The 12,092-nt window shown below is 38.0% G+C and overlaps 1 protein-coding gene across 3 annotated transcripts in view; it reads left to right on the top strand.

Annotated features, from left to right (window-relative positions):
* The window catches only part of SLC44A5 (solute carrier family 44 member 5), a 64,110-nt gene that overhangs the window by 33,893 nt on the left and 18,125 nt on the right, over nucleotides 1–12,092 (top strand). For all 3 annotated transcript variants that reach the window (XM_066193048.1, XM_066193047.1, XM_066193046.1), the window contains exons 5-11: nucleotides 2,554–2,638; nucleotides 4,991–5,119; nucleotides 5,864–5,924; nucleotides 7,537–7,660; nucleotides 8,450–8,533; nucleotides 10,652–10,764; nucleotides 11,187–11,318. In XM_066193048.1, the coding sequence (XP_066049145.1) occupies nucleotides 2,554–2,638; nucleotides 4,991–5,119; nucleotides 5,864–5,924; nucleotides 7,537–7,660; nucleotides 8,450–8,533; nucleotides 10,652–10,764; nucleotides 11,187–11,318 (728 nt within the window). The remainder of the gene's footprint in view (nucleotides 1–2,553; nucleotides 2,639–4,990; nucleotides 5,120–5,863; nucleotides 5,925–7,536; nucleotides 7,661–8,449; nucleotides 8,534–10,651; nucleotides 10,765–11,186; nucleotides 11,319–12,092) is intronic.

Here is a 12,092-nt window from a genome sequence, read left to right as displayed (position 1 = left end):
ATTACCTTCCCTATATAGTGTTGCTGGAGAATAATGCATCTACTGAGACCACATTTTGACACGTGGTACAGTGAGGAGATTCTTATAAAAATATAAATCAGAAGACACGTAATACAACCTTCTGGAAAATAAGAGTATTTATGGCAGTAGGCTAGGACACCCCTTTGAATGAGTCCCTCTAGTCCCTGGAGTGGGATTGTGGATATGCTTGTGAGACTTGAATCAATACTCCTGTTTTTCAGACTCCCTGAAAGCAAGCAGTGTGAAAGACTAACCCAGAGCTGTGGTTTTCCAAAGTCCCTGAGGGTTTAGTCTGAGACATTTTTCTTGGAAAATAATCACAGTCTTTTATATTTTGAATCTTGTCCTTGTAACAAGTATTTTCAAAAATCTCACTGAGGAGTAGAAAAGACAAGTCAGAAACAAAGCCAACACTCACAGCTTGTGCAAAAACCCATTTGAACTGCAGTGAATGCTGTGCAGTCAAATATATTCTTCTTGTATCATCATGAAAGTCTCTGTTAGACCTCTTCATGTCCTCTTGTAATCTGTCCATTAGTTGCTGTGTAATCTCTGAACTTGTTTTGCATTCTACAGGTCATAATGTACTAATGGAATACAGCCCAGTTCCATTATACAGAATACAGACATAATTCTCAGTGGGTGTTTTCGTGTATTATGTATATGTTCAAACTTTCTTTTTTGCTGATTATATCAACAAGTGGGCTAAGGATGGTTTTGAGCAGCTCACTAAACTTAAATACCATCAAGAAACTATTGAAGAATGATGACATTTCAGTCCAAGATTGTATTCTACTAATTTAAAGAAATAACAGCTAATAGTGATGAATTAGTTTTGCCAGGATGCATCTTTTCTTAAACAGTACATAGCAGAACACAGCTCAGTGAAAACAAGTTAATCTTGTAAAATGTTAGGCAGTTGAGTTAATTCCAGTCTTAAATGGAGCTTGAATGTAAAGTGGTGCTATATAATGGCTTTGAAGGCATAGCCCTATTTGGCAATCGGTGGGAGTCACATGCTGGTGGGAGAGCAGAGGACATGTCCTGGACTGGGGGATACAATAAGGTGTAGAAGCAGGACTGATGTTGAGGCAGGACTGATAGAAGAGGGGCAGCCTTGTTAGCCCAAGCACCCTTCATTGTTAATACTGCCATCCTGCTCACAAGACAGAGCTCCCACTGAGCTCCATTGCCATGGTGAAGGTCAGTGAGGGCTCAAACACTACTTTGTGGGGTCTCTTGCACATCACAGAAGCATGGACTAGCCTGCGTTGAAAGGGACCTTAAAGCTCATCTTGTTCCAACCCTCATTCCAAGGTCAAGAACGCCTTCCACTAGACCAGGTTACCCTGTTCAACCTGGCCTTGAACACTTCCAGGGTTGGGGCAGCCACAGCTGCTCTGGGTGACCTATGCCTCACCACCCTCACAGCCAAGAATTTCTTCCCAATATCCCATCTAAACCTACTCTCTGTCAGTGGTAAGCCATTCCCTGTTATCCTATCAGTCCAGGCCCTTGTAAATAGCATTTTTTCATATTTTCACTGCATAATCTCCGTATTTTTTGTAGTCTCCCTTCAGGTACTGGAAAGCCACAGTTAGGCCACCCCTGAAGCTATCTCATCTCCAGGCTGAACAGTCTCAATTCTCTCAGCCATTCTTCATGGGAGAGATGTTCCATCTCTCTGATCAACCTGGCGGCCCTTCATAGTCCATAGGGGAGCAAATGCACCATTTCTTACAGGGACACTGCATAATCCTGACCAGCTGGCATTGCAGTCTTGTTTAAAAAGGGCAGGAATACTGCCCTGTTATCTTCACTAGAGCTATCTGATAATCTTCTGACGTAGCAAAGACTAACAGCGCATTTTGCTGTCTTCAAAACACAGGTCTTTAAGTCAAGAGATCTTGGGGTCCTCAATTTCCAACTAATCCAGACTTAAGTGACAGCTATCACAAGGCTCCAAGTTCCAGTAGATGTCAAATATGTTGGACTGACAGACTGACCCTTATTTATATTGAGGGGGATCTTGTCAGTGTTTTTAGTAGATGCTGTTATTTTCTGTTTTCTGGACAGCTGCTTTTGGCTTCCAACCATGAAAAGCTTCTGATTGATTTTGGTGCCACCTTCTGATCAACAAAAATTAGGCAGCTTTTACAGTGAAGCATTTGCTGATGGTGAGTTTACATGCCGTGCACACACAGAATGTTGGTGGCATTGAGACTATGGTGTCTTTGCAGGGTTATTTTACAAACCTCACCCTCTCGAGGCAGGGCTACAGATACATGGAGTGTTTCAGCTTAAAATCTTGCTGCAGAGAAAAGCTTGTCAAAATTAGCATTCTTTAGAGCAAATATTTCTGATATCATAGATATCTTGATGTCAAACATTCAGAGTCTGCTTGGGATTTTTTTTTGTCTTGTGTTTGCAATATGGATGTTCACATAATAGAATTTAAATATAAATGTATTTTGGAATGGTAGGATGTATAAGCACCTATATGTATGATGATAATTATATCCATTTCCATAGGAACAAGACCATTTTGTTTTACTTCAACATTCTGAAATGTGCCAGCCCCGCAGTATTAATCAACCTACAGTGCCCTACAACACAGGTGAGTGAAAATGTAGAGATAAAATATTTTCCCTTCATCTTAGTCATGGTGCTTAAAAATGTGACATGTATTTGTCTGGATTTAAGAATTGATGTTCATGTCCTTCAAAATATAACAGGATTGTTTTAGAAATGACTTGTAGCACACACTCTCTGTAGCATGTGACAGTCAGAAAAATGAAATGGAAATGCACAAGACTGTGCATTTTGGCTAAGAGTAAACCAAAAAAGTCTGCTGATTTGAATACAGCAATTTATTACTTCTGAATTTATCACAGGCAACTGTCCAGTAGTATTCAGTGCATGCAGAAAAAATGGATTTACACTTAAGGTTTTCAAAGCTAGACATGTTCAAGGAACTGTGCATAATGCCAGTGACAGGAGTATCTGGATATGGTTAGAGCCTATGGCTCTTTAAAAAGTGAAGATTTTGAAAGGTTGTTCTTGTCTTATGCCACAATTTGCACTCCGTTTGTTGTGCTGTGACTCCTCATGAAGTTGTGAAATAAACCTAGTCATGTCATTTGTGTGGGTTAAGATTAGCCTCCTGATCTTTCTTACCAGGACCATTTTCCTGACCATAAAACATGGAAATCTCCAAAAAGAAAGAGCGAGAACCTTCTTAACACTGGCTAGTTGCCGTCAGAATGAAAACTTGCTCCATCAGCTGCAGATTTGCTTCAGGAATCCCCATCTGCCCACATGCAGACACTGGCACTGTTACCCTACAGTCTTCAGACTCTTTTACTGGAACAGTTCAGTCAGAAATATGAGATCATTGTGTGGGGTTTGACTGGTGCTGTTGGCAATGGCCATGAATCAAATAATGTGAAATACTTGTTGAAAGAAAGGTTTTCAGAGCAGTTATTTTTCATTTTCAAATACGCAACAACTTCAAAATTAAGAATGCTATTTTTGAATGCTGTTTGTTACTGCGGATGGTTAAATTACTGGTCTTTTTGGAAAATACTGAAGAAATGTTTTTTTGATGATTCCTCTTTGGAACTGCAAACAGGGTCCTTCATTCCTAACCGATACATATAAATAGCAGGAGAATAAAACTCCAAGAACTAATATGAGAAGAACTTCAGTTCTTGAATAAGTCTGGATTTGAAATCTGTTATTACAGTCCATTGGATCCAGAGACAGCACATTTCACTGCCTGTTTCATGGATGGCAAACAGTTCATAGCAAAGTGTGTACTTGTTAGTCACCTGTTGCCCCAGCAAGGACAAAACCCTTCTTTGTTCCTCGGCCTGTGGGTGGTCCGTAGGACTGAAGTACTCATCTAGAAAGACCCTCTTGCAGCATCTGCCATGTTCTAAGGATTAGTGCAAGACCTTTTCCCAATTACTTATGACGGAATGCCCTTGACAGGAAAGACAGTTTTTGTGCGTGATGTCTCTCTGGTACTTGGACAGCAGAGCTTTGCAAAGCGTGTTTGGATAGCACAGCTTTGGAAACAAACTGCCTTGTAGGAAAGGTTGAAACTTGCTGTAAAGATGGAATTCAAACCACCTCACAGTCTTAACACTGAGTCAGAATGTCTGTCCACTTGTGTAATTCCAGAGACTAGCAGAACGTTCAGAGTCTGTTTATCGGGGCAGCCACTTCTTCAATCACAACTTCTTAGTGGATGCATTCAGTAAACCCCAGTCCTCACCTGATTTCTCACATAAATACAGCTTATAACAGCTGTACCTTGAGTCATGTGAGCTTCATTCTTGACATGTGCATCCCCTGGCTTTGTAACTAGGGGAGATCCATTCTTAGTCCTCAGTTAAAATTCACTTTTGAGTGATTTGCACCTAACTTGACAATATTTGTAGAGATATAATTGACTGAATAGGTTGTGTAGAAGAGTGGAACAACATTATCTGAGACTTTTGATTTTAGTGAGACTTTCTTTAAATAAAGTTCTCCTTATACATGTATTAGAAAGAAATCGGATTTATCCTGTAAAAGTAGCTGTCACACCACCTTGCTTTTATATACTGCTGCTGATAGATGTAGAGGAGGACCTCACAGGTTTTTTCTTGCTGTCCAAAAAAAAAAAATACTCTTTTCTACAGACTGAAAGCTCTTCTTACCTATCAGAATGTGTAGAACCTAAGAAGATACAGAGCAGGGCTTGATATGCCAGATATGAGGAGTGCACACTTTGAAAGTCTTTTCTGTCAAAGAATTCTAGAAGTATTCATTTAGGGAATCAAAAGGACAACATATCCTTTCTAAATCCTGCAGTAAATGTTACTGAAGGAGGTGACATTTTTCTTGCTTTTTCATCACACCAGCTTTCCTTACCCTTCTCTACCCAGAGTGTATCTTTACTTACTTTTTTCTTTTCTTGCAGCTTTGTGTCTCAAAGTGCCCAGACAGGTTTGCAACCTACATTGATGTTCAGGCTTCCTACAGATATAGACCAGATCAGTGGAATTACTTCAGGCAGTTCTGCAAACCTGGTTTTAACAATCCTCGCAAGGTGTGTATGTATCTGTAGATGATAAAGTACATTTTTTCTTCAAGCGGTATGTAATATGCATGATTTTACTGAGCTGCATCAAGGATTTGAATTATTCTGATTTCAACATATATGGAGATGTCCTATTTATGTGATTTGACAACTGTTTAATCCAGATTGAAGGTCTTGAATGGACACTTAATCCTGCACTCTTCAAATGATTTCAGTTTGCTTAAAAGACTACCTGCAACTACTCATGTAGTTGCAGTACTGTGGCAAGCAGTATCCTTTAGTACTTAGATACCGCACAGCAGTAGAGTGGAGTGTCTCAAACCAATTCTTAAGGTTCCTATGTCATCTATAGCTACTTGGAAAGTAGCTAAGAAAATTAATCTATCCTTCATGTAACTGGTTTTGCACTCAAATGTACTGTGTTACTTCTCCCATCTTTAAAACATCTTGCAATTCAGCTATATCAATTGGGTTAAATTCTTACTTTTCTTTAAGAGAAAAGATTAGGGTATGCAAGGAACAATTGCCCAGTCAGTTCTGGCTTAGATGCTGATCCCAAGGTCTTTTATGTCACTAGAAAAGAAAAGAATAGTCTTTTTCCAGATCACGATTTGGATTCTCAGATATAAATGTATCTTGCAGCTCCACCAGTGAGATTTGGGGTGGAGGCTACAAAGCTGCAGGCTGGGTGAGAAACAAACAACTCTAGTTATACTGCTATGTGTTCAGCATTCCTATTTTTCCCCTTTTTAGTCTGTTGCTCAAGTCCTACGTGATGAAGATTGTCCTTCGATGATCGTTCCAAGCAGGCCTTGTGAGTGTTTCTACTTCTTATACACATCTTAGCAGATTGTGAGCATTCATATTAAAGCAGAACTCCAGCCTGAAATGTGTTTCGTGGCAACATCACTAGGAGCTGCCTGTTATTTGACATTGACATCCATTCAGTATAAATTAATTAAATTTTAAAATATAAATATTTAATAATATTTTTTCTAAGTCATCTGGGAACATTCAGCATGTCATCAGGTCAAGCTGAGCTCTTTCTTGCTCTTATATCATCACTGAGCAAAAGCTCTTGAACTCAAATTGTGCCTTCCAAAACAAAACCAAGCAATGCCATTGGCATAAAGAAAATGCTATGAATGTTGGAAGGATTGTATGGCCAGCTGTTGAAGTTCAAATAATACTTCACCCAGTTACAATGCAACTCTCTTTTGAGTGCAATGCTGGCTACACAGGGCATACAGAGGAATTAAGGGGGAAGAAATGTCACTGTGGTCAGGAAGTATTTTTGAATAGATAACCACTGATCTCAGAGCTCATCTCAGCTGCACAAGTGTAGTGCTGACCCAGAATCTTATGTAAATGAGAAATTGCTGTTTATTTTTGCCATACTTTAAAGTAGGGATCATGTAAACCAGCAACAGGTGATTAAAAGGAGAAAATATGGATTGAATTTTTAAAATGTAGTATGAATTTGTATAAAAACTGAAGTACTGACCCAAAAGACAAAATAATTTGCAGAGAAGCTCTTATATTCTTTTAGATTACATCGAGGTGTAAAGATTACAGGGGGAGAAAAAGATATGTTAAGATATGTTACTGAATCATTTAGTCAGAGTAATTGCTGGGGGAGGTACACCAGACTAAATATTGGGCCCTGGCATGGGTATTTGTTGGAATCTGGTAAGGAAAGCACTGAATGGTTTCGTGAAGTACAGCTCTGAAGGGGGACTCACCTGCTCTCCTCTTTGGCATGAAACCAAGGACATTTTGCAGCAAAGAACGGGGCAGTGTAAATGAGTATGCAAACATCTCTCCTTTTCTCGCTTTTTTTATAATCTCCTCTTCCCTCTCTCTAACTAGTTGTTTTTGTCTTTTTTTCAATTCCTTCATCTCCAAGAATATCTAGTGGTAGTGGCTGGTACTGGAGCTTCTCTGGCATATAAGGAAACTGACACTTGCTGTAATATATTGTTTTGGGGGCTAATGTCATTCATGACCAGTCAAGTTGAATCTGTCCCTGGGGGCTGGTCTGATTATTACCATAAAGTGGCATATTTGAGAAGCTGCAGTTTTTATAAGCTGCCCAGATACTGACAGAGAGTAAGTTCCACAGTTATTACAAATTCTTAAACTCCTATGTATAGTACTGTTGTTACTTGGTAGGACTTTGAATCTCCAGCTGCAATCTCTGATCCCACCCTGCCTGTGCTTAGACAAAAACCCCAGAGAATAAAAATCATAATCTTGAATGTGATGGTTCTGAAGATTTGTCAAAGTCAACATATTGTTAGATAATCAGTTGAAAACAATTGACTGTTAATCTGAAATCATTTAAATACGTTACAAAACACATATTGATAAAAGTGGAGCTCAACATGAAATGTAATATGCAGGCTTTGTTTTGATGTTTTGAATAGTTCTGAAGAGATGCTTCCCAGACTTCTCCACGAAGAATGGTGTGTTGACCGTGGCAAATCAGACTACATTCAAAGATGGAAGAGGGAAAACAAGAAATGTAACTGATCTCAGGGAAGCTGCAAAGTAGGTTTTACTCTTCTTCAGTGTTTGTTTGATTCTGAGATTGTGCAATAATTTAGCAATGCAAAAAAAATCAGAATCTGTTGTAGCAAATGACTGAGGATACCCAAGGAAGTGGTAAATGGTCTTTCTGTGCCTGAGCACTTCCAAAGTTCCATTAAAGAAATCCAGAACTGTGGTGTACAGAATGGAGCAAAAAATGCAAAAAGTTTTAGTCTGATGGTCTGTCATTTGTTGAAATAATTCGTGTTTTTCCTAGCAAAAATAAATTTTGCAAGGAAAGTTAAATGAGGTTCAAAATGCAATTCTCGTGCTGCAGGACTCAGGCCAGCCAGCAATGGCCGTGGCTATCCTGTTCTGTGATGACCTTTCCACTGCCATGGGCTGGCCTAGTACTTCGGGCATCTCACCTCATTAGAGTGCTCCTGCTTCTGGTAAAAAGTAATGTATTGGGCTATTCTTCAGAAAACAATTTTATGGGCAAGCATTCTGCAGGATAGAAGAACAGTTCTATGAAGTTACTTCACTGACATGTTTTTTGGTTCTATGCAATTAGCAGTTCTAGGATCACAGCTGTTTGTCACTTGGTGCGTTGCAGATATTGATAGTATACACTTGTCTTGTGACACAATAAGCAATTCTGACAATAAAGCCTTTTTAAAGAATTTTTTTTCAGGACTTGTGGAGAATCACTGCCAAAGATATTTCAGATTCTTTCACTGATCCTATTCGTTTAAATAAATTCTCCTTTTCTACCTGAAACAACTTTTTATTTGATTTTTCTTTTCTCAGTGGCATCAATAATGTCCTGGATGCAAGATCAGTTGGAATGAAAATTTTTGAAGACTATGCCATTTCTTGGTATTGGATTTTAATGTAAGGAGGACTTTTTTGTATTTTTAGTGTTTCCAAAATAGTTTTGGAGTGTGCAGGGAATAAAAAATTAGATCTTCTATGTATTTGGTACAAATCCTACTTTAAAACATAAGGAGCAACTAATTTCCTTTCATCACACATGATAATAAGGTTGTTACGGTTCTGTGTGCGAGGTAAGGATAGTACAGCATACACACACAGAGTGTCAGTTGTTCTGGAATAGCTTTTTAATGTCCTGCCAGACAGAAGATCAGGAGGTGCAATGTTCTGTTCTGGCACCCAAGTGTGTGGCAATTCTAAAACTGAAAAATCTTAATTAAGTGACTTTCAAGCCAGTTGTTGTTGCCAAGTGTCACTAGTACATATATAAAACAGATAGTTTCTAAATTCGTACTAGCAATATTCAGTTAAATCCATTATAATCCTTAAATGCAACATAAATCCATAAATCCAATGCAGCAGGCAATGTCAAGAAAAAAATTATGTAGCAGTATTAACTTTATCTTACAATTAATATTCATTAATCACCAATGAATTAAAACACAGCTCTGAAACAAGAGAAGTAGCTACTTTGCTGAAGCAGATAAGTATTTGTGAATTCCTACGCCATTAATATTGATTTTGATGGACCAGTGTGTTGATCTGTTTAAACACGAACAGAAGTCGTCACCAGGTGAAAACCTGTAACATGCACATGTTAAGCATACATTAGTCAATCCTGAATACAAATCCACGAAAATTACTACATACTTTAGATAGTAATATGGATAGGGTTAGGGTAAGGGCCTTTAAAGCAATAGGACTTAAAGCAAGCTTACAAAGGTTTGACTGAATAAGTTGATGTCTTTTTTTTATGATCAGGCAACCCTATTTTTTAGCTTTGGTTATTGAGTAAATAATCTGGGATCATTCAGAAGAAAAGTTACTGAACACAGGAGGCAAGAAGGGGGTTTAATTTTTTTTGAGTCTGTACTAATAAAAAAATTCTGATGTAAGATCTACTGAAAATAAGGGAACATTAAATGTTCTTTAAAGCACCTGTGCTGGATATTTGTTTGATGGGATTAATATTAATATTGCTTTCTTCATAATAGTTTAGAAAGCCTTGTGGAGTAAAAAAGCCTTTTACAATCAGTTTTTCCTTTCTGACTTGCTTTCTAAGAGTGAAATGAAGACTTATATTATATTATATTATATTATATTATATTATATTATATTATATTATATTATATTATATTATATTATATTATATTATATTATATTATATTATATTCATGTAATGTCATGTCATACCATACCATACCATACCATACCATACCATACCATACCATACCATACCATACCATACCATACCATACCATACCATACCATATTATTTATACTATACTATACTATACTATACTATACTATACTATACTATACTATACTATACTATACTATACTAATTATAATCTTGATGAAGAGAAGGCACTGTAGACATCTTTCCTAGGGACTCCATAGAAAGGCTCTTATCAGTTTCTTTCTGTGCATCATAGTGCCCTGATTGTTTCTGCTTCTGATTAATAGAAGCGATGATGAGTAGAAATTATGTCCTCCTAACCTCCTGATGGTTTTCCTCCTAAATTTAATTTTTTTTTACCTAGGAAGCTCCTAGAATGTTGTTTACTAACATTGTTCTTTGCAAGCAGGGATTTTCTGTGGAGGACATAAACCAGCAACTTCCTCACACATAGGTATTCCTCCAATTTAACTTTCTGTACTGTAGATTAGACTGGGCCTGAAAAAGGCAGTGATTTTTTCAGCTGGTGTAAGTGACAAAAAAGGCATTATATTAATCCTGTTCAACCAGCCTGAGAACCTAGTGTGCACATTAACATTTCAAGCTATGCGCTGTGAGATCGTCATATATATATATATATATATATATAAAGCTGTTTGTTTGTAATGGCTGATAATAGCAATGAGAATGTGTTTCATAACAAAGATTTTGAAATACATTTTTACAAAACATGCTATTATGTGAGATGAAGTGACCCTCATTTGGAGTAATAGGAATGCAAGAAAGTGAATAGATTCTCACACTCGTTTTCCCTGTGTTTCTGTTTCTTCACTTTCTAGTGGGCTGTTCATTGCAATGATGCTGAGTCTGCTCTTCCTTGTGTTGCTGAGATTCACAGCTGGGGTTCTCTTCTGGATTTTCATCTTTGGTGTGATTGGAATTATAGGTTATGGTAAGTGTAATTTTCTAGCCTCTGAGACTATTTTTTCTTACTGCTTAAGTCTGAGCCAGGAAAATCAGTAGTTACTTCAATTAAATAGTACAAATGGGTGAATTAATGCCTAGCTTTAGACACAATTAAGTGAGAAGGACATAAATGGCAGTAAAATGTAGTAAGACTCCAGCTGTGCTGATACTTAGCAGCAGATGTAGTAACCAGCATTACCTATGCACAGTACGCTTAGTCTGTAATCACTTATATTGATATTTTTCCTGTATACATGATATCATAATTGGCTAGTCTCATAGTGATACATTTTTGGGTTTTGCTTACCTAGCTTATACAAATGCAAAACATTTGGCTTGTAAGATTTTTTTTAATTTGTCTTTGCACTCTTCAGACACACTCCTATTATATTGATTGTTTTTTAAAAGGTATCTGGCATTGTTACTGGGAGTATGACCATCTTAAAGGAATACCTGGATCTGACCTCACTGTTTATGATATTGGATTCCAGACAGACTTCAAAGTGTACCTGCAACTGAGACAAACATGGTTAGCATTTAGTAAGTGCCCTTTAAATTTGGTATCTGTTAATGGATATTCAGGAAAATCAGTCAGTGTCTTGATACACTTTCTGCCTTCTTAAATCTCCTCCTCTACATGTGTTGCTCAGAGAACTCCCTTTCTCTGTATTGTGTAAAAATGTGGTTTTTTTTTAAAGGGACTGGTATATTTGTAAGGGGAGATAATGAAATCACACAAGTGATAAGAGTGAAAAAAAATTTTGTTATTAACATTCTACTTCCTGTAGGCTGTTTCCTGTGTGTTCAGTCTTCATCATGGGGAAAACAGAAGGCAATAAATAAGTTTGTCATAATGATGTTGCATAAGGAGGGGTACTTTTCTCTCTCAGATTATTTTTTCTCCCTCTTTGAGAGCCCTGGAAGTGAGATTAATAAGTCACATTAATAACTACACTTTTTTGTGTCTTGGAATCATAAAATATGCTGAGATGGAATTGGGTCCATCAGGATCATCAAATCCAGCTCCTGGCCCTGCACAGGACACTCCAACAATCCCACCCTGTGCCTGAGAGTATTGTCCAAATGTTCCTTGAGGTCTGGCAGCCTTGGGGCCATGACCACTGCCCTGGGAAGCCTGTGGAGTGCACAGCTCGGGGGGAAGAACCCTTTCCTGATCTCCCACCTAAATCCCCCTGCCCCAGCTGTTGCCTTGAGTCCTGTCACTGGTCATGAGAATGAAGAGATCCGTACCTGCCCTTCTGCGTTTGCCCTTGTGAGGATGTTGAAGACCACAATGAGGTCTCCTGTAGTTTA

The sequence above is a fragment of the Chamaea fasciata genome, unplaced genomic scaffold (genome assembly GCF_029207755.1).
Source record: "Chamaea fasciata isolate MVZ Bird 193981 ecotype frontalis unplaced genomic scaffold, bChaFas1.0.hap1 SCAF_10, whole genome shotgun sequence".
Lineage (NCBI taxonomy): Eukaryota > Metazoa > Chordata > Aves > Passeriformes > Sylviidae > Chamaea > Chamaea fasciata.
Note: the sequence above shows the minus strand (reverse complement) of the source record. Positions and strands in the feature narration are given on the sequence as shown.